This window comes from Gallus gallus, chromosome W (genome assembly GCF_016699485.2).
Source record: "Gallus gallus isolate bGalGal1 chromosome W, bGalGal1.mat.broiler.GRCg7b, whole genome shotgun sequence".
Classification (NCBI taxonomy): domain Eukaryota; kingdom Metazoa; phylum Chordata; class Aves; order Galliformes; family Phasianidae; genus Gallus; species Gallus gallus.
The window spans coordinates 2,918,624-2,943,755 of NC_052571.1; the positions used below are offsets into that span (position 1 = coordinate 2,918,624).

General features: G+C 54.5%; 9 protein-coding genes across 10 annotated transcripts; 5 read left to right on the top strand and 4 right to left on the bottom strand.

Annotated features, from left to right (window-relative positions):
• Positions 1 to 2,472, top strand: LOC121108201 (histidine triad nucleotide-binding protein 1-like). Its single transcript, XM_040655225.2, has 3 exons — positions 1 to 221; positions 1,196 to 1,301; positions 2,135 to 2,472. The coding sequence occupies exons 1-3, from the start codon at positions 97 to 99 to the stop codon at positions 2,294 to 2,296; spliced, it is 393 nt and encodes a 130-aa protein (XP_040511159.1). The 5' UTR covers positions 1 to 96; the 3' UTR covers positions 2,297 to 2,472.
• Positions 1 to 25,082, top strand: LOC121108196 (histidine triad nucleotide-binding protein 1-like). 2 transcript variants are annotated; one of them, XM_046905126.1, is made up of 4 exons: positions 1 to 69; positions 22,680 to 22,831; positions 23,806 to 23,911; positions 24,745 to 25,082. In XM_046905126.1, the coding sequence occupies exons 2-4, from the start codon at positions 22,707 to 22,709 to the stop codon at positions 24,904 to 24,906; spliced, it is 393 nt and encodes a 130-aa protein (XP_046761082.1). In that variant the 5' UTR covers positions 1 to 69; positions 22,680 to 22,706; the 3' UTR covers positions 24,907 to 25,082. The 2 variants fall into 2 exon arrangements, with proteins under 2 accessions (XP_046761082.1, XP_040511154.1); XM_040655220.2 differs by lacking the exon at positions 1 to 69 and having other exon boundaries at positions 22,653 to 22,831.
• On the bottom strand, positions 2,874 to 5,514 carry LOC121108191. Its single transcript, XM_040655215.2, has one exon. The coding sequence runs from the start codon at positions 4,264 to 4,266 to the stop codon at positions 3,580 to 3,582; it is 687 nt and encodes a 228-aa protein (XP_040511149.1). The 5' UTR covers positions 4,267 to 5,514; the 3' UTR covers positions 2,874 to 3,579.
• LOC121108197 (histidine triad nucleotide-binding protein 1-like) lies at positions 5,724 to 8,153 on the top strand. The gene is made up of 3 exons (XM_040655221.2): positions 5,724 to 5,902; positions 6,877 to 6,982; positions 7,816 to 8,153. Exons 1-3 carry the CDS (start codon positions 5,778 to 5,780, stop codon positions 7,975 to 7,977), a joined length of 393 nt encoding a protein of 130 aa, XP_040511155.1. The 5' UTR covers positions 5,724 to 5,777; the 3' UTR covers positions 7,978 to 8,153.
• On the bottom strand, positions 8,388 to 11,190 carry LOC121108193. The gene has a single exon (XM_040655217.2). The coding sequence runs from the start codon at positions 9,944 to 9,946 to the stop codon at positions 9,260 to 9,262; it is 687 nt and encodes a 228-aa protein (XP_040511151.1). The 5' UTR covers positions 9,947 to 11,190; the 3' UTR covers positions 8,388 to 9,259.
• Positions 11,390 to 13,819, top strand: LOC121108203 (histidine triad nucleotide-binding protein 1-like). Its single transcript, XM_040655227.2, has 3 exons — positions 11,390 to 11,568; positions 12,543 to 12,648; positions 13,482 to 13,819. Exons 1-3 carry the CDS (start codon positions 11,444 to 11,446, stop codon positions 13,641 to 13,643), a joined length of 393 nt encoding a protein of 130 aa, XP_040511161.1. The 5' UTR covers positions 11,390 to 11,443; the 3' UTR covers positions 13,644 to 13,819.
• Positions 13,994 to 15,402, bottom strand: LOC121108227. Its single transcript, XM_040655278.2, has one exon. The coding sequence runs from the start codon at positions 15,400 to 15,402 to the stop codon at positions 14,926 to 14,928; it is 477 nt and encodes a 158-aa protein (XP_040511212.2). The 3' UTR covers positions 13,994 to 14,925.
• On the top strand, positions 17,003 to 19,432 carry LOC121108198 (histidine triad nucleotide-binding protein 1-like). Its single transcript, XM_040655222.2, has 3 exons — positions 17,003 to 17,181; positions 18,156 to 18,261; positions 19,095 to 19,432. Exons 1-3 carry the CDS (start codon positions 17,057 to 17,059, stop codon positions 19,254 to 19,256), a joined length of 393 nt encoding a protein of 130 aa, XP_040511156.1. The 5' UTR covers positions 17,003 to 17,056; the 3' UTR covers positions 19,257 to 19,432.
• On the bottom strand, positions 19,667 to 22,473 carry LOC121108192. Its single transcript, XM_040655216.2, has one exon. It carries the CDS (start codon positions 21,223 to 21,225, stop codon positions 20,539 to 20,541), a length of 687 nt encoding a protein of 228 aa, XP_040511150.1. The 5' UTR covers positions 21,226 to 22,473; the 3' UTR covers positions 19,667 to 20,538.
• Positions 25,083 to 25,132: the final 50 nt, after the last annotated feature.

A 25,132-nucleotide genomic window follows, 5' to 3' on the forward strand; every position in this document is an offset into this window, starting at 1 on the left:
GAGGCGAGCCGAGGCGAGCCGAGCCGTGCTGAGCCGTGCTGAGCCGTGCTGGGGAGGTTTGGGGCTGAGGGAGTGTTGTAGCGAGCGGGCGCCGTCATGGCCGGCGGGATCGTTAGGTCGCCGGCCGCCTGGCGCGGTGGCGCCGCTCTCTTGGGAAAAGTCGCCCGCCAGGAGTTCTCCGCCAACGTTATCCGCGAGGAGGAGCCGTTGTGGACGAGGAGGTAGCCGCGGCTTTGCTGCGCGTCGCGCGATTCTTCCCTTGCCCTCCCGTCCCACCCCTCCCCCACCCTAGCGCGCTCGCAGGCCCTCTGGAACGAGCGCCCGTTGCGGTGCCGGCGAGTGCGGCGGGGCGAGCGGCGACCTTGCCGCGGGGCGGGGCGGGCGGACGGGCCTTTCTGGCTGGTGATGCTCGCTACTGCAGCGCCTCCTCTAAAACCCCGCGCTCCTTCGGTGCCACGGGGCTGCCGTGGCGCATACTGGGTCGGTGGTGCCGTCTGGCTCGCCTGGCTTCCCAGCGCCACCGTGTGGTGTGTGCGCGTGTGTAGAGGCGGGCCTGTGACGCTGAAGCGCTTGGTGGCAGCCGCGGGCGCTTGCCGCGCGCGATATCTATCCCTTTGGCGCTGCTAGTCGTGCTAGTTCCATTCGAATTAGTTGACCGTTTCCTACAGGTCGGTGGTATTCACGTGTCGAAGGCGATAACCTTTGCCTCGATGTGGAAGTGTCTGACGTAGCGCCAGCCTCACCGTGCTAATCCAAAGCGTTCTTTCACCGGAGTCCGCGGTGTTCTTGAGGATGGAGAGTTAACACGGCCTCCGTCGGGATAACCCCAGGTTCTTTGAAAATGCCTTGGTCAAAAGTAGGATAGGAAGGCGATATTTGGCCATAACTGAAGGATGGTGAGCCACCGTTTGCCGCTTGAGTGGTTAAGCAGGGTCTTAATATGAGAGTGAAATAAGCGCAAATGGAGGTGCTTTTGTTTGGGTTTAAAATCGCTCTGTGCTCGTAGCAGCAGGAGCCTGTGAAAACATGTCTTGTGCATAGAAGGGAGAGGGCTTTGCCGATTCAAAGATCCCTTAGGAAGAATCGCTGTTTTGTCTTGCGTTTGGGGTACGCGTTCAGTGGGGCGTAGCGATCTGCTTCAGCTATTGCCTTTCTCCGAAGCCAATCCCGTTTTAAGCGTGTCCTCTTCCTCCAGTGCCTTGCGTTCCATGATATTTCACCGCAAGCTCCTACGCTTTTTCCTAGCCGCTCCCCAGAAGGCCGTTGTCGGGTTATCCGGAGCAGAAGATTGTGGCGCACCTGTAAGTACCGTGGAAGCTTTCTGTACACGAAACGGTGCCAGTAAGTGGTATGTAATTTAGTAGGCTCTGTCCCGTCGCCTCGTTTCCTCTCGATGTTGCAAAGAGGCACAGTAGGCTATTTGGGCTTTCCCGACGCCATAATCTTTTGCCTCTAGCTTGTAACGGAGCTGAGCGTTTTGACTAAGGGTAGTGAGAGAGAGCGATGCTCATTTCTGGGTACGTACTTGATGCAAAATGCAGCGCTGTTCAGAAGTATGGCCCTATGCCTGTTCTCGCTGTTTCCAGACAGTGGTCCTTGCTCTAATATGGAGAAGAGGGCTTGGGGTTTTGAGCAGGTCGGAGGCGAGGAAGGGGAAAGCTGGCTGAGGGGTGCTGGATGTCTCATTTTCAGCTGTAGAAGTCAAGTCCCGTGGCTTTGGCGTGGGCTCACAAAGCCTACACTGAGTTTTTCTTTTCTGCCGGAAAGACTTAGGTTGCCCGAAGATATAATGGGGGGCTGGAAGTCCGAGACAAATCTGGCTTCTGTGCCCGATTTGTAGTCCGTTACTGTCTAGCTGGGGGTGGGGAGGGGGTTAAAAACAAAAAAGGAAAAAAAAGGTGGCAAGTCCCATAGCTGCCCCTCCCCCCATTATGCATAATCGGTCTTTGTAGCTTTGCTTGGAATGTGTCAGTTGCAGAAAGGCAGTAATTTGAAGAGCGGCCCTTGAATGGCGAAGAACTAGTTAACCGCGTTCTGTGGCTGGTTCTCTGCTCGCCTTCCTTGGCTTCCTGCCCTCTCCACCCTTCATTGTGTTGTGGCATGCTCCGTTACGTAACGTTATTTCCTTCTCCAGCTTCTTGGGCGTTTGATGATTGTTGGCGAGAAGTGTGCTGCTAGCCTGGGCTTGACCGATGGATTCCGGATGGCTGTGAGATACCCACCCTCAGTCCCTTCAGACTACCGCGCGCGGCTCTGTATTCTGGGTGGCCGTCAGTTGGGCCAGCCTCCTGGCTAAGATGTTTGCACCGCCGGTGTTGCTGCACGCGTACGGATCGCCACCGAATGGGTTTCACGTGTTGCCCGTCAGCCTAGCCACCGGTGACATGTAATTGTTTTTGGTGGGTGCCTATGGAGGGTAATGAAAAGCTTTGAGCAGCATTTGCAGAATAAAGATGGAGCATGGGGATATCATCTCTGTCTCGCGTGTCTTACTGATGGGAATGGTTCTGCAAGTTAAAACGGTGGGTCTCCGTCTCCCAAAGATAATATAGGATGTGCTGTGTGTTTGAGGCCTTGCTGTCTTCCCCCAGCTTCCAAATAAAAGGGCGTGGGTTTTATCGCGTACTAGCAGCATCGACAAGCAGCAGGCGTAGAATTAGCGAAGAATAAGGTAGGAAGAAAGCTTCCAGCTGTCGTCTGTTGTATGGCCCCGTCGCGAGGCCAAATAAACTCTACCTGCATGATTTCTGACCGGTGCGCGTCAGCCTGTTCTTAACCAAACTCGGAGTTTTGCCACTGCTTTCTTTTCAGTCGCGGATTTTGCGACGTAGAGAATTAATTTCTCCCGCGGAAACTTTCCCAAATGGAAAAGACTTTGTGATACTTGAGTCGGCGATTGTTGCGCTTCTGCTGTCTTTGAGACTCGGCTGCCCTTGTCCATTTCTCTTTTTTTTACATATGAACAAAACATAAAAAAACAATCAATCAAACAAACAAACAAACAATAAAGCAAAAAAAAAACCAAAAAAACAAAAGCCGTAGTATTGTTCCATAACCAGTAGGAGGGGTAGCTACAGGCACCGTAAGGCTTTTGCATGTAATCACCTCTCGTGCTTTGTTAGGCCTCTGGCTTTACTTGAGTCTTTGTTGAATTGCGATTGCATTCAAGGCTTACTGGAGTGGGGGAGTTTCAAAATGCTAATAAATATTTGCATTAAAATCTAAATAGTTGAAACTTGCTAAATGAAATTACTGTGTGGCCGTTCCTCAAGGAATCTCGATTTGTCAGCAGTAGATCCGCTTGCGTGAGTGACGATCGCAGCTGTGAATGACTCTGAATTAAACCGTTTGAAGAAGCGGAATAAGACAACTTGTTACGTTTTTCCTCATATCCAACCTGAAGCTCCCCCCGGCGCAACTTAAGGCCGTTACCTCTTGTCCCGTTGCTAGTTACCTGGGAGAAGCGGCCAACCCTCACCTCGCTACAACCACCTTTCGGGTAGTTGTAAAGAGGCGATAAGGTCTCTCTCCCCTGAGCCTCCCCTCCTCCAGACGAAACAATCCCAGTTCCCTCAACTGCTACCCATAGGTCTTGTGCTCCAGTCCCTTCACCGGCTTCGTTGCCCTCCTCTGGCCACGCTCCAGAGCCTCAACGTCTTTCTTGTAGTGAGGGGCCCAAAGCTGCACGCAGTACTCGAGGTGCGGCCTCACCAGCGCCGAGTACAGAGGGATGATCACCTCCCTCGTCCTGCTGACTCCGTGATTTCTGATCCAAGCCAGGATGCCGTTGGCCTTCTTGGCCCCCTGGGCACGCCGCTGGCTCATGTTCAGGCGGCTGTTGACTAATGCCCCCAGATCCGTTTCTTCCGCGCAGCTTTCCAGCCACTCTGCCCCGAGCCTGTTGCGTTGCATGGGGTTGTTGTGACCAAAGTGCAGGACCCGGCGCTTGGTCTCGTAGATGCTCCTACAATTGGCCTCGGCCCAACGATCCAGCCCATCCGGATCCCTGTGTAGGGCCTTCCTACCCTCAGGCAGATCAAGCCTTCCTCCCAACATGGTGTGGCCTGCAAACTTATTGAGGGTGCGCTCAATCCCCTCGTCCAGATCATCATTCGAGATATTAAACAGGACTGGCCCAAACGCTGACCCCCTGGGGAACACCGCTAGCGACCACCGCCAGCTGGATTGAACTCCATTCAGCACCACTCTCTGGGCCCGGCCGTCCAGCCAGGTTTTGACGCAGCAGAGTACACCTGCCCAAGCCATGGGCTGCCACCTTCTCTGGGAGAATACCGTGGGAGACAGAGTCAAAGGCTTCACTGAAGTCTAGGTAGACTACATCCACAGCCTTTGCCTCATCCACTAGTCGGGTCACCTGGTCATAGAAGGAGATCGGGTCGATCAAGCAGGACCTGTCTTTAAGGAACCCGCGCTGGCTAGGCCCGGTCCCCTGGTTGTCCCGCACACGCCCTGTGATCTCACTCCGGGTGATCTGCTCCATGACCTTCCCCGATACCGAGGTCAGGCTGACAGGCCTGTAGTTCCCCGGATCCTCCATCCAACCCTTCTTGGAGGTGGGCGTCTGTCTGGCTCCAAGTATCGGTAGCAAGACGGTTCGTTATATACGTATAGCCAACGTGAGATTAAAACTCAGAAAGGAGACAAATATTTGCCCAACCGGTTTATTGTAAAACGTTTTGGTTAGCTAGGCCTGGGGATGGGAGGTGGGATGACGAAAGCAATAGTGAAAAGACAGAAAAGAAAAGCAAGGATTTGTTACAGGAATGCAGAGATGGTTACCACCGCAGTGTGACAATGTTTCATGATTCCGGTTGGAAGCGGGGGGGGGGGCGGGTTCTCTTTCTCGGTCGATCACAGGCGGAAGGAAAACACAACAAGGGAAAAGCGCGCGCAAAGTTTTTGCAGAGTCCATACATATATATACTGTCCGGTTCTCCTTGGGTTACTCATAGTAACGGCACGTCCAGCACAGGTGCAACAGTCAGAAACAGACAGAAGTAAAGAAGGCACTGGGAATCGAGGGGCGTTTATTCTGCTCCCCGGCCCCGTCTTCCAGCTCAGGGGGCTGAGTACCCTGGGGATAGCAGGTCTCACTGCTAAAGCCAGAAGTGAAGAAGGCGTTGGGAACTTCAGCCTTTCCCTCCTCCTCGATGGTGATGTTCCCCACCGCGTTGAATAAAGAAGGGAGATTCTCCTTGGCCCTCCTCTTGCTCTTATTAATATGTTCGTAAAAACATAGTTTTAATCATCTCAAACAATGGCGGCCATATTAAGGTCGTGCTGGGCTTTGGCCTGTCGAATTTTCTCCCTGCGCATGCTAGCAACATCCTTGCACTCTTCCCGAGTTGCCTGTCCCTTCATGCAAAGATGGCAAACTCCTGGCCTGCCCCGTCAACATTTGACGGCCATTTGACGGGAGGGATCGGCACCAAAAAGCCCCCAGCGCCTAAGTCCCTGAGCCCCGATAAGCACCGGGCCGACGGGAGCGGAGCCGCCTACAGGGCGGGGACAAGCTTAAAGGGCAGGCGAGACAGCCAACCGAGGCGCGGGAACGGCCGCGGCGCTCTGTCGGCCCAATGAGCGCCGCCGAGGGCGGGACCGGGCCGAGGCGAGCCGTGCTGAGCCGTGCTGAGCCGTGCTGAGCCGTGCTGAGCCGTGCTGAGCCGTGCTGAGCCGTGCTGAGCCGTGCTGAGCCGTGCTGAGCCGTGCTGGGGAGGTTTGGGGCTGAGGGAGTGTTGTAGCGAGCGGGCGCCGTCATGGCCGGCGGGATCGTTAGGTCGCCGGCCGCCTGGCGCGGTGGCGCCGCTCTCTTGGGAAAAGTCGCCCGCCAGGAGTTCTCCGCCAACGTTATCCGCGAGGAGGAGCCGTTGTGGACGAGGAGGTAGCCGCGGCTTTGCTGCGCGTCGCGCGATTCTTCCCTTGCCCTCCCGTCCCACCCCTCCCCCACCCTAGCGCGCTCGCAGGCCCTCTGGAACGAGCGCCCGTTGCGGTGCCGGCGAGTGCGGCGGGGCGAGCGGCGACCTTGCCGCGGGGCGGGGCGGGCGGACGGGCCTTTCTGGCTGGTGATGCTCGCTACTGCAGCGCCTCCTCTAAAACCCCGCGCTCCTTCGGTGCCACGGGGCTGCCGTGGCGCATACTGGGTCGGTGGTGCCGTCTGGCTCGCCTGGCTTCCCAGCGCCACCGTGTGGTGTGTGCGCGTGTGTAGAGGCGGGCCTGTGACGCTGAAGCGCTTGGTGGCAGCCGCGGGCGCTTGCCGCGCGCGATATCTATCCCTTTGGCGCTGCTAGTCGTGCTAGTTCCATTCGAATTAGTTGACCGTTTCCTACAGGTCGGTGGTATTCACGTGTCGAAGGCGATAACCTTTGCCTCGATGTGGAAGTGTCTGACGTAGCGCCAGCCTCACCGTGCTAATCCAAAGCGTTCTTTCACCGGAGTCCGCGGTGTTCTTGAGGATGGAGAGTTAACACGGCCTCCGTCGGGATAACCCCAGGTTCTTTGAAAATGCCTTGGTCAAAAGTAGGATAGGAAGGCGATATTTGGCCATAACTGAAGGATGGTGAGCCACCGTTTGCCGCTTGAGTGGTTAAGCAGGGTCTTAATATGAGAGTGAAATAAGCGCAAATGGAGGTGCTTTTGTTTGGGTTTAAAATCGCTCTGTGCTCGTAGCAGCAGGAGCCTGTGAAAACATGTCTTGTGCATAGAAGGGAGAGGGCTTTGCCGATTCAAAGATCCCTTAGGAAGAATCGCTGTTTTGTCTTGCGTTTGGGGTACGCGTTCAGTGGGGCGTAGCGATCTGCTTCAGCTATTGCCTTTCTCCGAAGCCAATCCCGTTTTAAGTGTGTCCTCTTCCTCCAGTGCCTTGCGTTCCATGATATTTCACCGCAAGCTCCTACGCTTTTTCCTAGCCGCTCCCCAGAAGGCCGTTGTCGGGTTATCCGGAGCAGAAGATTGTGGCGCACCTGTAAGTACCGTGGAAGCTTTCTGTACACGAAACGGTGCCAGTAAGTGGTATGTAATTTAGTAGGCTCTGTCCCGTCGCCTCGTTTCCTCTCGATGTTGCAAAGAGGCACAGTAGGCTATTTGGGCTTTCCCGACGCCATAATCTTTTGCCTCTAGCTTGTAACGGAGCTGAGCGTTTTGACTAAGGGTAGTGAGAGAGAGCGATGCTCATTTCTGGGTACGTACTTGATGCAAAATGCAGCGCTGTTCAGAAGTATGGCCCTATGCCTGTTCTCGCTGTTTCCAGACAGTGGTCCTTGCTCTAATATGGAGAAGAGGGCTTGGGGTTTTGAGCAGGTCGGAGGCGAGGAAGGGGAAAGCTGGCTGAGGGGTGCTGGATGTCTCATTTTCAGCTGTAGAAGTCAAGTCCCGTGGCTTTGGCGTGGGCTCACAAAGCCTACACTGAGTTTTTCTTTTCTGCCGGAAAGACTTAGGTTGCCCGAAGATATAATGGGGGGCTGGAAGTCCGAGACAAATCTGGCTTCTGTGCCCGATTTGTAGTCCGTTACTGTCTAGCTGGGGGTGGGGAGGGGGTTAAAAACAAAAAAGGAAAAAAAAGGTGGCAAGTCCCATAGCTGCCCCTCCCCCCATTATGCATAATCGGTCTTTGTAGCTTTGCTTGGAATGTGTCAGTTGCAGAAAGGCAGTAATTTGAAGAGCGGCCCTTGAATGGCGAAGAACTAGTTAACCGCGTTCTGTGGCTGGTTCTCTGCTCGCCTTCCTTGGCTTCCTGCCCTCTCCACCCTTCATTGTGTTGTGGCATGCTCCGTTACGTAACGTTATTTCCTTCTCCAGCTTCTTGGGCGTTTGATGATTGTTGGCGAGAAGTGTGCTGCTAGCCTGGGCTTGACCGATGGATTCCGGATGGCTGTGAGATACCCACCCTCAGTCCCTTCAGACTACCGCGCGCGGCTCTGTATTCTGGGTGGCCGTCAGTTGGGCCAGCCTCCTGGCTAAGATGTTTGCACCGCCGGTGTTGCTGCACGCGTACGGATCGCCACCGAATGGGTTTCACGTGTTGCCCGTCAGCCTAGCCACCGGTGACATGTAATTGTTTTTGGTGGGTGCCTATGGAGGGTAATGAAAAGCTTTGAGCAGCATTTGCAGAATAAAGATGGAGCATGGGGATATCATCTCTGTCTCGCGTGTCTTACTGATGGGAATGGTTCTGCAAGTTAAAACGGTGGGTCTCCGTCTCCCAAAGATAATATAGGATGTGCTGTGTGTTTGAGGCCTTGCTGTCTTCCCCCAGCTTCCAAATAAAAGGGCGTGGGTTTTATCGCGTACTAGCAGCATCGACAAGCAGCAGGCGTAGAATTAGCGAAGAATAAGGTAGGAAGAAAGCTTCCAGCTGTCGTCTGTTGTATGGCCCCGTCGCGAGGCCAAATAAACTCTACCTGCATGATTTCTGACCGGTGCGCGTCAGCCTGTTCTTAACCAAACTCGGAGTTTTGCCACTGCTTTCTTTTCAGTCGCGGATTTTGCGACGTAGAGAATTAATTTCTCCCGCGGAAACTTTCCCAAATGGAAAAGACTTTGTGATACTTGAGTCGGCGATTGTTGCGCTTCTGCTGTCTTTGAGACTCGGCTGCCCTTGTCCATTTCTCTTTTTTTTACATATGAACAAAACATAAAAAAACAATCAATCAAACAAACAAACAAACAATAAAGCAAAAAAAAACCAAAAAAACAAAAGCCGTAGTATTGTTCCATAACCAGTAGGAGGGGTAGCTACAGGCACCGTAAGGCTTTTGCATGTAATCACCTCTCGTGCTTTGTTAGGCCTCTGGCTTTACTTGAGTCTTTGTTGAATTGCGATTGCATTCAAGGCTTACTGGAGTGGGGGAGTTTCAAAATGCTAATAAATATTTGCATTAAAATCTAAATAGTTGAAACTTGCTAAATGAAATTACTGTGTGGCCGTTCCTCAAGGAATCTCGATTTGTCAGCAGTAGATCCGCTTGCGTGAGTGACGATCGCAGCTGTGAATGACTCTGAATTAAACCGTTTGAAGAAGCGGAATAAGACAACTTGTTACGTTTTTCCTCATATCCAACCTGAAGCTCCCCCCGGCGCAACTTAAGGCCGTTACCTCTTGTCCCGTTGCTAGTTACCTGGGAGAAGCGGCCAACCCTCACCTCGCTACAACCACCTTTCGGGTAGTTGTAAAGAGGCGATAAGGTCTCTCTCCCCTGAGCCTCCCCTCCTCCAGACGAAACAATCCCAGTTCCCTCAACTGCTACCCATAGGTCTTGTGCTCCAGTCCCTTCACCGGCTTCGTTGCCCTCCTCTGGCCACGCTCCAGAGCCTCAACGTCTTTCTTGTAGTGAGGGGCCCAAAGCTGCACGCAGTACTCGAGGTGCGGCCTCACCAGCGCCGAGTACAGAGGGATGATCACCTCCCTCGTCCTGCTGACTCCGTGATTTCTGATCCAAGCCAGGATGCCGTTGGCCTTCTTGGCCCCCTGGGCACGCCGCTGGCTCATGTTCAGGCGGCTGTTGACTAATGCCCCCAGATCCGTTTCTTCCGCGCAGCTTTCCAGCCACTCTGCCCCGAGCCTGTTGCGTTGCATGGGGTTGTTGTGACCAAAGTGCAGGACCCGGCGCTTGGTCTCGTAGATGCTCCTACAATTGGCCTCGGCCCAACGATCCAGCCCATCCGGATCCCTGTGTAGGGCCTTCCTACCCTCAGGCAGATCAAGCCTTCCTCCCAACATGGTGTGGCCTGCAAACTTATTGAGGGTGCGCTCAATCCCCTCGTCCAGATCATCATTCGAGATATTAAACAGGACTGGCCCAAACGCTGACCCCCTGGGGAACACCGCTAGCGACCACCGCCAGCTGGATTGAACTCCATTCAGCACCACTCTCTGGGCCCGGCCGTCCAGCCAGGTTTTGACGCAGCAGAGTACACCTGCCCAAGCCATGGGCTGCCACCTTCTCTGGGAGAATACCGTGGGAGACAGAGTCAAAGGCTTCACTGAAGTCTAGGTAGACTACATCCACAGCCTTTGCCTCATCCACTAGTCGGGTCACCTGGTCATAGAAGGAGATCGGGTCGATCAAGCAGGACCTGTCTTTAAGGAACCCGCGCTGGCTAGGCCCGGTCCCCTGGTTGTCCCGCACACGCCCTGTGATCTCACTCCGGGTGATCTGCTCCATGACCTTCCCCGATACCGAGGTCAGGCTGACAGGCCTGTAGTTCCCCGGATCCTCCATCCAACCCTTCTTGGAGGTGGGCGTCTGGCTCCAAGTATCGGTAGCAAGACGGTTCGTTATATACGTATAGCCAACGTGAGATTAAAACTCAGAAAGGAGACAAATATTTGCCCAACCGGTTTATTGTAAAACGTTTTGGTTAGCTAGGCCTGGGGATGGGAGGTGGGATGACGAAAGCAATAGTGAAAAGACAGAAAAGAAAAGCAAGGATTTGTTACAGGAATGCAGAGATGGTTACCACCGCAGTGTGACAATGTTTCATGATTCCGGTTGGAAGCGGGGGGGGGGGCGGGTTCTCTTTCTCGGTCGATCACAGGCGGAAGGAAAACACAACAAGGGAAAAGCGCGCGCAAAGTTTTTGCAGAGTCCATACATATATATACTGTCCGGTTCTCCTTGGGTTACTCATAGTAACGGCACGTCCAGCACAGGTGCAACAGTCAGAAACAGACAGAAGTAAAGAAGGCACTGGGAATCGAGGGGCGTTTATTCTGCTCCCCGGCCCCGTCTTCCAGCTCAGGGGGCTGAGTACCCTGGGGATAGCAGGTCTCACTGCTAAAGCCAGAAGTGAAGAAGGCGTTGGGAACTTCAGCCTTTCCCTCCTCCTCGATGGTGATGTTCCCCACCGCGTTGAATAAAGAAGGGAGATTCTCCTTGGCCCTCCTCTTGCTCTTATTAATATGTTCGTAAAAACATAGTTTTAATCATCTCAAACAATGGCGGCCATATTAAGGTCGTGCTGGGCTTTGGCCTGTCGAATTTTCTCCCTGCGCATGCTAGCAACATCCTTGCACTCTTCCCGAGTTGCCTGTCCCTTCATGCAAAGATGGCAAACTCCTGGCCTGCCCCGTCAACATTTGACGGCCATTTGACGGGAGGGATCGGCACCAAAAAGCCCCCAGCGCCTAAGTCCCTGAGCCCCGATAAGCACCGGGCCGACGGGAGCGGAGCCGCCTACAGGGCGGGGACAAGCTTAAAGGGCAGGCGAGACAGCCAACCGAGGCGCGGGAACGGCCGCGGCGCTCTGTCGGCCCAATGAGCGCCGCCGAGGGCGGGACCGGGCCGAGGCGAGCCGTGCTGAGCCGTGCTGAGCCGTGCTGAGCCGTGCTGAGCCGTGCTGAGCCGTGCTGAGCCGTGCTGAGCCGTGCTGAGCCGTGCTGGGGAGGTTTGGGGCTGAGGGAGTGTTGTAGCGAGCGGGCGCCGTCATGGCCGGCGGGATCGTTAGGTCGCCGGCCGCCTGGCGCGGTGGCGCCGCTCTCTTGGGAAAAGTCGCCCGCCAGGAGTTCTCCGCCAACGTTATCCGCGAGGAGGAGCCGTTGTGGACGAGGAGGTAGCCGCGGCTTTGCTGCGCGTCGCGCGATTCTTCCCTTGCCCTCCCGTCCCACCCCTCCCCCACCCTAGCGCGCTCGCAGGCCCTCTGGAACGAGCGCCCGTTGCGGTGCCGGCGAGTGCGGCGGGGCGAGCGGCGACCTTGCCGCGGGGCGGGGCGGGCGGACGGGCCTTTCTGGCTGGTGATGCTCGCTACTGCAGCGCCTCCTCTAAAACCCCGCGCTCCTTCGGTGCCACGGGGCTGCCGTGGCGCATACTGGGTCGGTGGTGCCGTCTGGCTCGCCTGGCTTCCCAGCGCCACCGTGTGGTGTGTGCGCGTGTGTAGAGGCGGGCCTGTGACGCTGAAGCGCTTGGTGGCAGCCGCGGGCGCTTGCCGCGCGCGATATCTATCCCTTTGGCGCTGCTAGTCGTGCTAGTTCCATTCGAATTAGTTGACCGTTTCCTACAGGTCGGTGGTATTCACGTGTCGAAGGCGATAACCTTTGCCTCGATGTGGAAGTGTCTGACGTAGCGCCAGCCTCACCGTGCTAATCCAAAGCGTTCTTTCACCGGAGTCCGCGGTGTTCTTGAGGATGGAGAGTTAACACGGCCTCCGTCGGGATAACCCCAGGTTCTTTGAAAATGCCTTGGTCAAAAGTAGGATAGGAAGGCGATATTTGGCCATAACTGAAGGATGGTGAGCCACCGTTTGCCGCTTGAGTGGTTAAGCAGGGTCTTAATATGAGAGTGAAATAAGCGCAAATGGAGGTGCTTTTGTTTGGGTTTAAAATCGCTCTGTGCTCGTAGCAGCAGGAGCCTGTGAAAACATGTCTTGTGCATAGAAGGGAGAGGGCTTTGCCGATTCAAAGATCCCTTAGGAAGAATCGCTGTTTTGTCTTGCGTTTGGGGTACGCGTTCAGTGGGGCGTAGCGATCTGCTTCAGCTATTGCCTTTCTCCGAAGCCAATCCCGTTTTAAGCGTGTCCTCTTCCTCCAGTGCCTTGCGTTCCATGATATTTCACCGCAAGCTCCTACGCTTTTTCCTAGCCGCTCCCCAGAAGGCCGTTGTCGGGTTATCCGGAGCAGAAGATTGTGGCGCACCTGTAAGTACCGTGGAAGCTTTCTGTACACGAAACGGTGCCAGTAAGTGGTATGTAATTTAGTAGGCTCTGTCCCGTCGCCTCGTTTCCTCTCGATGTTGCAAAGAGGCACAGTAGGCTATTTGGGCTTTCCCGACGCCATAATCTTTTGCCTCTAGCTTGTAACGGAGCTGAGCGTTTTGACTAAGGGTAGTGAGAGAGAGCGATGCTCATTTCTGGGTACGTACTTGATGCAAAATGCAGCGCTGTTCAGAAGTATGGCCCTATGCCTGTTCTCGCTGTTTCCAGACAGTGGTCCTTGCTCTAATATGGAGAAGAGGGCTTGGGGTTTTGAGCAGGTCGGAGGCGAGGAAGGGGAAAGCTGGCTGAGGGGTGCTGGATGTCTCATTTTCAGCTGTAGAAGTCAAGTCCCGTGGCTTTGGCGTGGGCTCACAAAGCCTACACTGAGTTTTTCTTTTCTGCCGGAAAGACTTAGGTTGCCCGAAGATATAATGGGGGGCTGGAAGTCCGAGACAAATCTGGCTTCTGTGCCCGATTTGTAGTCCGTTACTGTCTAGCTGGGGGTGGGGAGGGGGTTAAAAACAAAAAAGGAAAAAAAAGGTGGCAAGTCCCATAGCTGCCCCTCCCCCCATTATGCATAATCGGTCTTTGTAGCTTTGCTTGGAATGTGTCAGTTGCAGAAAGGCAGTAATTTGAAGAGCGGCCCTTGAATGGCGAAGAACTAGTTAACCGCGTTCTGTGGCTGGTTCTCTGCTCGCCTTCCTTGGCTTCCTGCCCTCTCCACCCTTCATTGTGTTGTGGCATGCTCCGTTACGTAACGTTATTTCCTTCTCCAGCTTCTTGGGCGTTTGATGATTGTTGGCGAGAAGTGTGCTGCTAGCCTGGGCTTGACCGATGGATTCCGGATGGCTGTGAGATACCCACCCTCAGTCCCTTCAGACTACCGCGCGCGGCTCTGTATTCTGGGTGGCCGTCAGTTGGGCCAGCCTCCTGGCTAAGATGTTTGCACCGCCGGTGTTGCTGCACGCGTACGGATCGCCACCGAATGGGTTTCACGTGTTGCCCGTCAGCCTAGCCACCGGTGACATGTAATTGTTTTTGGTGGGTGCCTATGGAGGGTAATGAAAAGCTTTGAGCAGCATTTGCAGAATAAAGATGGAGCATGGGGATATCATCTCTGTCTCGCGTGTCTTACTGATGGGAATGGTTCTGCAAGTTAAAACGGTGGGTCTCCGTCTCCCAAAGATAATATAGGATGTGCTGTGTGTTTGAGGCCTTGCTGTCTTCCCCCAGCTTCCAAATAAAAGGGCGTGGGTTTTATCGCGTACTAGCAGCATCGACAAGCAGCAGGCGTAGAATTAGCGAAGAATAAGGTAGGAAGAAAGCTTCCAGCTGTCGTCTGTTGTATGGCCCCGTCGCGAGGCCAAATAAACTCTACCTGCATGATTTCTGACCGGTGCGCGTCAGCCTGTTCTTAACCAAACTCGGAGTTTTGCCACTGCTTTCTTTTCAGTCGCGGATTTTGCGACGTAGAGAATTAATTTCTCCCGCAGAAACTTTCCCAAATGGAAAAGACTTTGTGATACTTGAGTCGGCGATTGTTGCGCTTCTGCTGTCTTTGAGACTCGGCTGCCCTTGTCCATTTCTCTTTTTTTTACATATGAACAAAACATAAAAAAACAATCAATCAAACAAACAAACAAACAATAAAGCAAAAAAAAACCAAAAAAACAAAAGCCGTAGTATTGTTCCATAACCAGTAGGAGGGGTAGCTACAGGCACCGTAAGGCTTTTGCATGTAATCACCTCTCGTGCTTTGTTAGGCCTCTGGCTTTACTTGAGTCTTTGTTGAATTGCGATTGCATTCAAGGCTTACTGGAGTGGGGGAGTTTCAAAATGCTAATAAATATTTGCATTAAAAACTAAATAGTTGAAACTTGCTAAATGAAATTATTGTGTGGCCGTTCCTCAAGGAATCTCGATTTGTCAGCAGTGGATCCGCTTGCGTGAGTGATGATCACAGCTGTGAATGACTCTGAATTAAACCGTTTGAAGAAGCGGAATAAGACAACTTGTTACGTTTTTCCTCATATCCAACCTGAAGCTCCCCCCGGCGCAACTTAAGGCCGTTACCTCTTGTCCCGTTGCTAGTTACCTGGGAGAAGCGGCCAACCCTCACCTCGCTACAACCACCTTTCGGGTAGTTGTAAAGAGGCGATAAGGTCTCTCTCCCCTGAGCCTCCCCTCCTCCAGACGAAACAATCCCAGTTCCCTCAACTGCTACCCATAGGTCTTGTGCTCCAGTCCCTTCACCGGCTTCGTTGCCCTCCTCTGGCCACGCTCCAGAGCCTCAACGTCTTTCTTGTAGTGAGGGGCCCAAAGCTGCACGCAGTACTCGAGGTGCGGCCTCACCAGCGCCGAGTACAGAGGGATGATCACCTCCCTCGTCCTGCTGACTCCGTGATTTCTGATCCAAGCCAGGATGCCGTTGGCCTTCTTGGCCCCCTGGGCACGCCGCTGGCTCATGTTCAGGCGGCTGTTGACTAATGCCCCCAGATCCGTTTCTTCCGCGCAGCTTTCCAGCCACTCTGCCCCGAGCCTGTTGCGTTGCATGGGGTTGTTGTGACCAAAGTGCAGGACCCGGCGCTTGGTCTCGTAGATGCTCCTACAATTGGCCTCGGCCCAACGATCCAGCCCATCCGGATCCCTGTGTAGGGCCTTCCTACCCTCAGGCAGATCAAGCCTTCCTCCCGACATGGTGTGGCCTGCAAACTTATTGAGGGTGCGCTCAATCCCCTCGTCCAGATCATCATTCGAGATATTAAACAGGACTGGCCCAAACGCTGACCCCCTGGGGAACACCGCTAGCGACCACCGCCAGCTGGATTGAACTCCATTCAGCACCACTCTCTGGGCCCGGCCGTCCAGCCAGGTTTTGACGCAGCAGAGTACACCTGCCCAAGCCATGGGCTGCCACCTTCTCTGGGAGAATACCGTGGGAGACAGAGTCAAAGGCTTCACTGAAGTCTAGGTAGACTACATCCACAGCCTTTGCCTCATCCACTAGTCGGGTCACCTGGTCATAGAAGGAGATCGGGTCGATCAAGCAGGACCTGTCTTTAAGGAACCCGCGCTGGCTAGGCCCGGTCCCCTGGTTGTCCCGCACACGCCCTGTGATCTCACTCCGGGTGATCTGCTCCATGACCTTCCCCGATACCGAGGTCAGGCTGACAGGCCTGTAGTTCCCCGGATCCTCCATCCAACCCTTCTTGGAGGTGGGCGTCTGGCTCCAAGTATCGGTAGCAAGACGGTTCGTTATATACGTATAGCCAACGTGAGATTAAAACTCAGAAAGGAGACAAATATTTGCCCAACCGGTTTATTGTAAAACGTTTTGGTTAGCTAGGCCTGGGGATGGGAGGTGGGATGACGAAAGCAATAGTGAAAAGACAGAAAAGAAAAGCAAGGATTTGTTACAGGAATGCAGAGATGGTTACCACCGCAGTGTGACAATGTTTCATGATTCCGGTTGGAAGCGGGGGGGGGGCGGGTTCTCTTTCTCGGTCGATCACAGGCGGAAGGAAAACACAACAAGGGAAAAGCGCGCGCAAAGTTTTTGCAGAGTCCATACATATATATACTGTCCGGTTCTCCTTGGGTTACTCATAGTAACGGCACGTCCAGCACAGGTGCAACAGTCAGAAACAGACAGAAGTAAAGAAGGCACTGGGAATCGAGGGGCGTTTATTCTGCTCCCCGGCCCCGTCTTCCAGCTCAGGGGGCTGAGTACCCTGGGGATAGCAGGTCTCACTGCTAAAGCCAGAAGTGAAGAAGGCGTTGGGAACTTCAGCCTTTCCCTCCTCCTCGATGGTGATGTTCCCCACCGCGTTGAATAAAGAAGGGAGATTCTCCTTGGCCCTCCTCTTGCTCTTATTAATATGTTCGTAAAAACATAGTTTTAATCATCTCAAACAATGGCGGCCATATTAAGGTCGTGCTGGGCTTTGGCCTGTCGAATTTTCTCCCTGCGCATGCTAGCAACATCCTTGCACTCTTCCCGAGTTGCCTGTCCCTTCATGCAAAGATGGCAAACTCCTGGCCTGCCCCGTCAACATTTGACGGCCATTTGACGGGAGGGATCGGCACCAAAAAGCCCCCAGCGCCCTGAGCCCCGATAAGCACCGGGCCGACGGGAGCGGAGCCGCCTACAGGGCGGGGACAAGCTTAAAGGGCAGGCGAGACAGCCAACCGAGGCGCGGGAACGGCCGCGGCGCTCTGTCGGCCCAATGAGCGCCGCCGAGGGCGGGACCGGGCCGAGGCGAGCCGAGGCGAGCCGAGCCGTGCTGAGCCGTGCTGAGCCGTGCTGGGGAGGTTTGGGGCTGAGGGAGTGTTGTAGCGAGCGGGCGCCGTCATGGCCGGCGGGATCGTTAGGTCGCCGGCCGCCTGGCGCGGTGGCGCCGCTCTCTTGGGAAAAGTCGCCCGCCAGGAGTTCTCCGCCAACGTTATCCGCGAGGAGGAGCCGTTGTGGACGAGGAGGTAGCCGCGGCTTTGCTGCGCGTCGCGCGATTCTTCCCTTGCCCTCCCGTCCCACCCCTCCCCCACCCTAGCGCGCTCGCAGGCCCTCTGGAACGAGCGCCCGTTGCGGTGCCGGCGAGTGCGGCGGGGCGAGCGGCGACCTTGCCGCGGGGCGGGGCGGGCGGACGGGCCTTTCTGGCTGGTGATGCTCGCTACTGCAGCGCCTCCTCTAAAACCCCGCGCTCCTTCGGTGCCACGGGGCTGCCGTGGCGCATACTGGGTCGGTGGTGCCGTCTGGCTCGCCTGGCTTCCCAGCGCCACCGTGTGGTGTGTGCGCGTGTGTAGAGGCGGGCCTGTGACGCTGAAGCGCTTGGTGGCAGCCGCGGGCGCTTGCCGCGCGCGATATCTATCCCTTTGGCGCTGCTAGTCGTGCTAGTTCCATTCGAATTAGTTGACCGTTTCCTACAGGTCGGTGGTATTCACGTGTCGAAGGCGATAACCTTTGCCTCGATGTGGAAGTGTCTGACGTAGCGCCAGCCTCACCGTGCTAATCCAAAGCGTTCTTTCACCGGAGTCCGCGGTGTTCTTGAGGATGGAGAGTTAACACGGCCTCCGTCGGGATAACCCCAGGTTCTTTGAAAATGCCTTGGTCAAAAGTAGGATAGGAAGGCGATATTTGGCCATAACTGAAGGATGGTGAGCCACCGTTTGCCGCTTGAGTGGTTAAGCAGGGTCTTAATATGAGAGTGAAATAAGCGCAAATGGAGGTGCTTTTGTTTGGGTTTAAAATCGCTCTGTGCTCGTAGCAGCAGGAGCCTGTGAAAACATGTCTTGTGCATAGAAGGGAGAGGGCTTTGCCGATTCAAAGATCCCTTAGGAAGAATCGCTGTTTTGTCTTGCGTTTGGGGTACGCGTTCAGTGGGGCGTAGCGATCTGCTTCAGCTATTGCCTTTCTCCGAAGCCAATCCCGTTTTAAGCGTGTCCTCTTCCTCCAGTGCCTTGCGTTCCATGATATTTCACCGCAAGCTCCTACGCTTTTTCCTAGCCGCTCCCCAGAAGGCCGTTGTCGGGTTATCCGGAGCAGAAGATTGTGGCGCACCTGTAAGTACCGTGGAAGCTTTCTGTACACGAAACGGTGCCAGTAAGTGGTATGTAATTTAGTAGGCTCTGTCCCGTCGCCTCGTTTCCTCTCGATGTTGCAAAGAGGCACAGTAGGCTATTTGGGCTTTCCCGACGCCATAATCTTTTGCCTCTAGCTTGTAACGGAGCTGAGCGTTTTGACTAAGGGTAGTGAGAGAGAGCGATGCTCATTTCTGGGTACGTACTTGATGCAAAATGCAGCGCTGTTCAGAAGTATGGCCCTATGCCTGTTCTCGCTGTTTCCAGACAGTGGTCCTTGCTCTAATATGGAGAAGAGGGCTTGGGGTTTTGAGCAGGTCGGAGGCGAGGAAGGGGAAAGCTGGCTGAGGGGTGCTGGATGTCTCATTTTCAGCTGTAGAAGTCAAGTCCCGTGGCTTTGGCGTGGGCTCACAAAGCCTACACTGAGTTTTTCTTTTCTGCCGGAAAGACTTAGGTTGCCCGAAGATATAATGGGGGGCTGGAAGTCCGAGACAAATCTGGCTTCTGTGCCCGATTTGTAGTCCGTTACTGTCTAGCTGGGGGTGGGGAGGGGGTTAAAAACAAAAAAGGAAAAAAAAGGTGGCAAGTCCCATAGCTGCCCCTCCCCCCATTATGCATAATCGGTCTTTGTAGCTTTGCTTGGAATGTGTCAGTTGCAGAAAGGCAGTAATTTGAAGAGCGGCCCTTGAATGGCGAAGAACTAGTTAACCGCGTTCTGTGGCTGGTTCTCTGCTCGCCTTCCTTGGCTTCCTGCCCTCTCCACCCTTCATTGTGTTGTGGCATGCTCCGTTACGTAACGTTATTTCCTTCTCCAGCTTCTTGGGCGTTTGATGATTGTTGGCGAGAAGTGTGCTGCTAGCCTGGGCTTGACCGATGGATTCCGGATGGCTGTGAGATACCCACCCTCAGTCCCTTCAGACTACCGCGCGCGGCTCTGTATTCTGGGTGGCCGTCAGTTGGGCCAGCCTCCTGGCTAAGATGTTTGCACCGCCGGTGTTGCTGCACGCGTACGGATCGCCACCGAATGGGTTTCACGTGTTGCCCGTCAGCCTAGCCACCGGTGACATGTAATTGTTTTTGGTGGGTGCCTATGGAGGGTAATGAAAAGCTTTGAGCAGCATTTGCAGAATAAAGATGGAGCATGGGGATATCATCTCTGTCTCGCGTGTCTTACTGATGGGAATGGTTCTGCAAGTTAAAACGGTGGGTCTCCGTCTCCCAAAGATAATATAGGATGTGCTGTGTGTTTGAGGCCTTGCTGTCTTCCCCCAGCTTCCAAATAAAAGGGCGTGGGTTTTATCGCGTACTAGCAGCATCGACAAGCAGCAGGCGTAGAATTAGCGAAGAATAAGGTAGGAAGAAAGCTTCCAGCTGTCGTCTGTTGTATGGCCCCGTCGCGAGGCCAAATAAACTCTACCTGCATGATTTCTGACCGGTGCGCGTCAGCCTGTTCTTAACCAAACTCGGAGTTTTGCCACTGCTTTCTTTTCAGTCGCGGATTTTGCGACGTAGAGAATTAATTTCTCCCGCGGAAACTTTCCCAAATGGAAAAGACTTTGTGATACTTGAGTCGGCGATTGTTGCGCTTCTGCTGTCTTTGAGACTCGGCTGCCCTTGTCCATTTCTCTTTTTTTTACATATGAACAAAACATAAAAAAACAATCAATCAAACAAACAAACAAACAATAAAGCAAAAAAAAACCAAAAAAACAAAAGCCGTAGTATTGTTCCATAACCAGTAGGAGGGGTAGCTACAGGCACCGTAAGGCTTTTGCATGTAATCACCTCTCGTGCTTTGTTAGGCCTCTGGCTTTACTTGAGTCTTTGTTGAATTGCGATTGCATTCAAGGCTTACTGGAGTGGGGGAGTTTCAAAATGCTAATAAATATTTGCATTAAAATCTAAATAGTTGAAACTTGCTAAATGAAATTACTGTGTGGCCGTTCCTCAAGGAATCTCGATTTGTCAGCAGTAGATCCGCTTGCGTGAGTGACGATCGCAGCTGTGAATGACTCTGAATTAAACCGTTTGAAGAAGCGGAATAAGACAACTTGTTACGTTTTTCCTCATATCCAACCTGAAGCTCCCCCCGGCGCAACTTAAGGCCGTTACCTCTTGTCCCGTTGCTAGTTACCTGGGAGAAGCGGCCAACCCTCACCTCGCTACAACCACCTTTCGGGTAGTTGTAAAGAGGCGATAAGGTCTCTCTCCCCTGAGCCTCCCCTCCTCCAGACGAAACAATCCCAGTTCCCTCAACTGCTACCCATAGGTCTTGTGCTCCAGTCCCTTCACCGGCTTCGTTGCCCTCCTCTGGCCACGCTCCAGAGCCTCAACGTCTTTCTTGTAGTGAGGGGCCCAAAGCTGCACGCAGTACTCGAGGTGCGGCCTCACCAGCGCCGAGTACAGAGGGATGATCACCTCCCTCGTCCTGCTGACTCCGTGATTTCTGATCCAAGCCAGGATGCCGTTGGCCTTCTTGGCCCCCTGGGCACGCCGCTGGCTCATGTTCAGGCGGCTGTTGACTAATGCCCCCAGATCCGTTTCTTCCGCGCAGCTTTCCAGCCACTCTGCCCCGAGCCTGTTGCGTTGCATGGGGTTGTTGTGACCAAAGTGCAGGACCCGGCGCTTGGTCTCGTAGATGCTCCTACAATTGGCCTCGGCCCAACGATCCAGCCCATCCGGATCCCTGTGTAGGGCCTTCCTACCCTCAGGCAGATCAAGCCTTCCTCCCAACATGGTGTGGCCTGTAAACTTATTGAGGGTGCGCTCAATCCCCTCGTCCAGATCATCATTCGAGATATTAAACAGGACTGGCCCAAACGCTGACCCCCTGGGGAACACCGCTAGCGACCACCGCCAGCTGGATTGAACTCCATTCAGCACCACTCTCTGGGCCCGGCCGTCCAGCCAGGTTTTGACGCAGCAGAGTACACCTGCCCAAGCCATGGGCTGCCACCTTCTCTGGGAGAATACCGTGGGAGACAGAGTCAAAGGCTTCACTGAAGTCTAGGTAGACTACATCCACAGCCTTTGCCTCATCCACTAGTCGGGTCACCTGGTCATAGAAGGAGATCGGGTCGATCAAGCAGGACCTGTCTTTAAGGAACCCGCGCTGGCTAGGCCCGGTCCCCTGGTTGTCCCGCACACGCCCTGTGATCTCACTCCGGGTGATCTGCTCCATGACCTTCCCCGATACCGAGGTCAGGCTGACAGGCCTGTAGTTCCCCGGATCCTCCATCCAACCCTTCTTGGAGGTGGGCGTCTGTCTGGCTCCAAGTATCGGTAGCAAGACGGTTCGTTATATACGTATAGCCAACGTGAGATTAAAACTCAGAAAGGAGACAAATATTTGCCCAACCGGTTTATTGTAAAACGTTTTGGTTAGCTAGGCCTGGGGATGGGAGGTGGGATGACGAAAGCAATAGTGAAAAGACAGAAAAGAAAAGCAAGGATTTGTTACAGGAATGCAGAGATGGTTACCACCGCAGTGTGACAATGTTTCATGATTCCGGTTGGAAGCGGGGGGGGGGGCGGGTTCTCTTTCTCGGTCGATCACAGGCGGAAGGAAAACACAACAAGGGAAAAGCGCGCGCAAAGTTTTTGCAGAGTCCATACATATATATACTGTCCGGTTCTCCTTGGGTTACTCATAGTAACGGCACGTCCAGCACAGGTGCAACAGTCAGAAACAGACAGAAGTAAAGAAGGCACTGGGAATCGAGGGGCGTTTATTCTGCTCCCCGGCCCCGTCTTCCAGCTCAGGGGGCTGAGTACCCTGGGGATAGCAGGTCTCACTGCTAAAGCCAGAAGTGAAGAAGGCGTTGGGAACTTCAGCCTTTCCCTCCTCCTCGATGGTGATGTTCCCCACCGCGTTGAATAAAGAAGGGAGATTCTCCTTGGCCCTCCTCTTGCTCTTATTAATATGTTCGTAAAAACATAGTTTTAATCATCTCAAACAATGGCGGCCATATTAAGGTCGTGCTGGGCTTTGGCCTGTCGAATTTTCTCCCTGCGCATGCTAGCAACATCCTTGCACTCTTCCCGAGTTGCCTGTCCCTTCATGCAAAGATGGCAAACTCCTGGCCTGCCCCGTCAACATTTGACGGCCATTTGACGGGAGGGATCGGCACCAAAAAGCCCCCAGCGCCTAAGTCCCTGAGCCCCGATAAGCACCGGGCCGACGGGAGCGGAGCCGCCTACAGGGCGGGGACAAGCTTAAAGGGCAGGCGAGACAGCCAACCGAGGCGCGGGAACGGCCGCGGCGCTCTGTCGGCCCAATGAGCGCCGCCGAGGGCGGGACCGGGCCGAGGCGAGCCGTGCTGAGCCGTGCTGAGCCGTGCTGAGCCGTGCTGAGCCGTGCTGAGCCGTGCTGAGCCGTGCTGGGGAGGTTTGGGGCTGAGGGAGTGTTGTAGCGAGCGGGCGCCGTCATGGCCGGCGGGATCGTTAGGTCGCCGGCCGCCTGGCGCGGTGGCGCCGCTCTCTTGGGAAAAGTCGCCCGCCAGGAGTTCTCCGCCAACGTTATCCGCGAGGAGGAGCCGTTGTGGACGAGGAGGTAGCCGCGGCTTTGCTGCGCGTCGCGCGATTCTTCCCTTGCCCTCCCGTCCCACCCCTCCCCCACCCTAGCGCGCTCGCAGGCCCTCTGGAACGAGCGCCCGTTGCGGTGCCGGCGAGTGCGGCGGGGCGAGCGGCGACCTTGCCGCGGGGCGGGGCGGGCGGACGGGCCTTTCTGGCTGGTGATGCTCGCTACTGCAGCGCCTCCTCTAAAACCCCGCGCTCCTTCGGTGCCACGGGGCTGCCGTGGCGCATACTGGGTCGGTGGTGCCGTCTGGCTCGCCTGGCTTCCCAGCGCCACCGTGTGGTGTGTGCGCGTGTGTAGAGGCGGGCCTGTGACGCTGAAGCGCTTGGTGGCAGCCGCGGGCGCTTGCCGCGCGCGATATCTATCCCTTTGGCGCTGCTAGTCGTGCTAGTTCCATTCGAATTAGTTGACCGTTTCCTACAGGTCGGTGGTATTCACGTGTCGAAGGCGATAACCTTTGCCTCGATGTGGAAGTGTCTGACGTAGCGCCAGCCTCACCGTGCTAATCCAAAGCGTTCTTTCACCGGAGTCCGCGGTGTTCTTGAGGATGGAGAGTTAACACGGCCTCCGTCGGGATAACCCCAGGTTCTTTGAAAATGCCTTGGTCAAAAGTAGGATAGGAAGGCGATATTTGGCCATAACTGAAGGATGGTGAGCCACCGTTTGCCGCTTGAGTGGTTAAGCAGGGTCTTAATATGAGAGTGAAATAAGCGCAAATGGAGGTGCTTTTGTTTGGGTTTAAAATCGCTCTGTGCTCGTAGCAGCAGGAGCCTGTGAAAACATGTCTTGTGCATAGAAGGGAGAGGGCTTTGCCGATTCAAAGATCCCTTAGGAAGAATCGCTGTTTTGTCTTGCGTTTGGGGTACGCGTTCAGTGGGGCGTAGCGATCTGCTTCAGCTATTGCCTTTCTCCGAAGCCAATCCCGTTTTAAGTGTGTCCTCTTCCTCCAGTGCCTTGCGTTCCATGATATTTCACCGCAAGCTCCTACGCTTTTTCCTAGCCGCTCCCCAGAAGGCCGTTGTCGGGTTATCCGGAGCAGAAGATTGTGGCGCACCTGTAAGTACCGTGGAAGCTTTCTGTACACGAAACGGTGCCAGTAAGTGGTATGTAATTTAGTAGGCTCTGTCCCGTCGCCTCGTTTCCTCTCGATGTTGCAAAGAGGCACAGTAGGCTATTTGGGCTTTCCCGACGCCATAATCTTTTGCCTCTAGCTTGTAACGGAGCTGAGCGTTTTGACTAAGGGTAGTGAGAGAGAGCGATGCTCATTTCTGGGTACGTACTTGATGCAAAATGCAGCGCTGTTCAGAAGTATGGCCCTATGCCTGTTCTCGCTGTTTCCAGACAGTGGTCCTTGCTCTAATATGGAGAAGAGGGCTTGGGGTTTTGAGCAGGTCGGAGGCGAGGAAGGGGAAAGCTGGCTGAGGGGTGCTGGATGTCTCATTTTCAGCTGTAGAAGTCAAGTCCCGTGGCTTTGGCGTGGGCTCACAAAGCCTACACTGAGTTTTTCTTTTCTGCCGGAAAGACTTAGGTTGCCCGAAGATATAATGGGGGGCTGGAAGTCCGAGACAAATCTGGCTTCTGTGCCCGATTTGTAGTCCGTTACTGTCTAGCTGGGGGTGGGGAGGGGGTTAAAAACAAAAAAGGAAAAAAAAGGTGGCAAGTCCCATAGCTGCCCCTCCCCCCATTATGCATAATCGGTCTTTGTAGCTTTGCTTGGAATGTGTCAGTTGCAGAAAGGCAGTAATTTGAAGAGCGGCCCTTGAATGGCGAAGAACTAGTTAACCGCGTTCTGTGGCTGGTTCTCTGCTCGCCTTCCTTGGCTTCCTGCCCTCTCCACCCTTCATTGTGTTGTGGCATGCTCCGTTACGTAACGTTATTTCCTTCTCCAGCTTCTTGGGCGTTTGATGATTGTTGGCGAGAAGTGTGCTGCTAGCCTGGGCTTGACCGATGGATTCCGGATGGCTGTGAGATACCCACCCTCAGTCCCTTCAGACTACCGCGCGCGGCTCTGTATTCTGGGTGGCCGTCAGTTGGGCCAGCCTCCTGGCTAAGATGTTTGCACCGCCGGTGTTGCTGCACGCGTACGGATCGCCACCGAATGGGTTTCACGTGTTGCCCGTCAGCCTAGCCACCGGTGACATGTAATTGTTTTTGGTGGGTGCCTATGGAGGGTAATGAAAAGCTTTGAGCAGCATTTGCAGAATAAAGATGGAGCATGGGGATATCATCTCTGTCTCGCGTGTCTTACTGATGGGAATGGTTCTGCAAGTTAAAACG

Coding starts and splice junctions, on each gene's coding strand:
- LOC121108192 (XM_040655216.2), bottom strand. CDS start 21,225: ATGGCTTGGGCAGGTGTACTCTGCTGCGTCAAAACCTGGCTGGACGGC.
- LOC121108196 (XM_046905126.1), top strand. CDS start 22,707: ATGGCCGGCGGGATCGTTAGGTCGCCGGCCGCCTGGCGCGGTGGCGCC. Junction 22,832..23,805: donor GAGCCGTTGTGGACGAGGAG/GTAGCCGCGGCT, acceptor CTCTTCCTCCAG/TGCCTTGCGTTCCATGATAT. Junction 23,912..24,744: donor CAGAAGATTGTGGCGCACCT/GTAAGTACCGTG, acceptor TTCCTTCTCCAG/CTTCTTGGGCGTTTGATGAT.
- LOC121108193 (XM_040655217.2), bottom strand. CDS start 9,946: ATGGCTTGGGCAGGTGTACTCTGCTGCGTCAAAACCTGGCTGGACGGC.
- LOC121108191 (XM_040655215.2), bottom strand. CDS start 4,266: ATGGCTTGGGCAGGTGTACTCTGCTGCGTCAAAACCTGGCTGGACGGC.
- LOC121108198 (XM_040655222.2), top strand. CDS start 17,057: ATGGCCGGCGGGATCGTTAGGTCGCCGGCCGCCTGGCGCGGTGGCGCC. Junction 17,182..18,155: donor GAGCCGTTGTGGACGAGGAG/GTAGCCGCGGCT, acceptor CTCTTCCTCCAG/TGCCTTGCGTTCCATGATAT. Junction 18,262..19,094: donor CAGAAGATTGTGGCGCACCT/GTAAGTACCGTG, acceptor TTCCTTCTCCAG/CTTCTTGGGCGTTTGATGAT.
- LOC121108197 (XM_040655221.2), top strand. CDS start 5,778: ATGGCCGGCGGGATCGTTAGGTCGCCGGCCGCCTGGCGCGGTGGCGCC. Junction 5,903..6,876: donor GAGCCGTTGTGGACGAGGAG/GTAGCCGCGGCT, acceptor CTCTTCCTCCAG/TGCCTTGCGTTCCATGATAT. Junction 6,983..7,815: donor CAGAAGATTGTGGCGCACCT/GTAAGTACCGTG, acceptor TTCCTTCTCCAG/CTTCTTGGGCGTTTGATGAT.
- LOC121108201 (XM_040655225.2), top strand. CDS start 97: ATGGCCGGCGGGATCGTTAGGTCGCCGGCCGCCTGGCGCGGTGGCGCC. Junction 222..1,195: donor GAGCCGTTGTGGACGAGGAG/GTAGCCGCGGCT, acceptor CTCTTCCTCCAG/TGCCTTGCGTTCCATGATAT. Junction 1,302..2,134: donor CAGAAGATTGTGGCGCACCT/GTAAGTACCGTG, acceptor TTCCTTCTCCAG/CTTCTTGGGCGTTTGATGAT.
- LOC121108203 (XM_040655227.2), top strand. CDS start 11,444: ATGGCCGGCGGGATCGTTAGGTCGCCGGCCGCCTGGCGCGGTGGCGCC. Junction 11,569..12,542: donor GAGCCGTTGTGGACGAGGAG/GTAGCCGCGGCT, acceptor CTCTTCCTCCAG/TGCCTTGCGTTCCATGATAT. Junction 12,649..13,481: donor CAGAAGATTGTGGCGCACCT/GTAAGTACCGTG, acceptor TTCCTTCTCCAG/CTTCTTGGGCGTTTGATGAT.
- LOC121108227 (XM_040655278.2), bottom strand. CDS start 15,402: ATGTCGGGAGGAAGGCTTGATCTGCCTGAGGGTAGGAAGGCCCTACAC.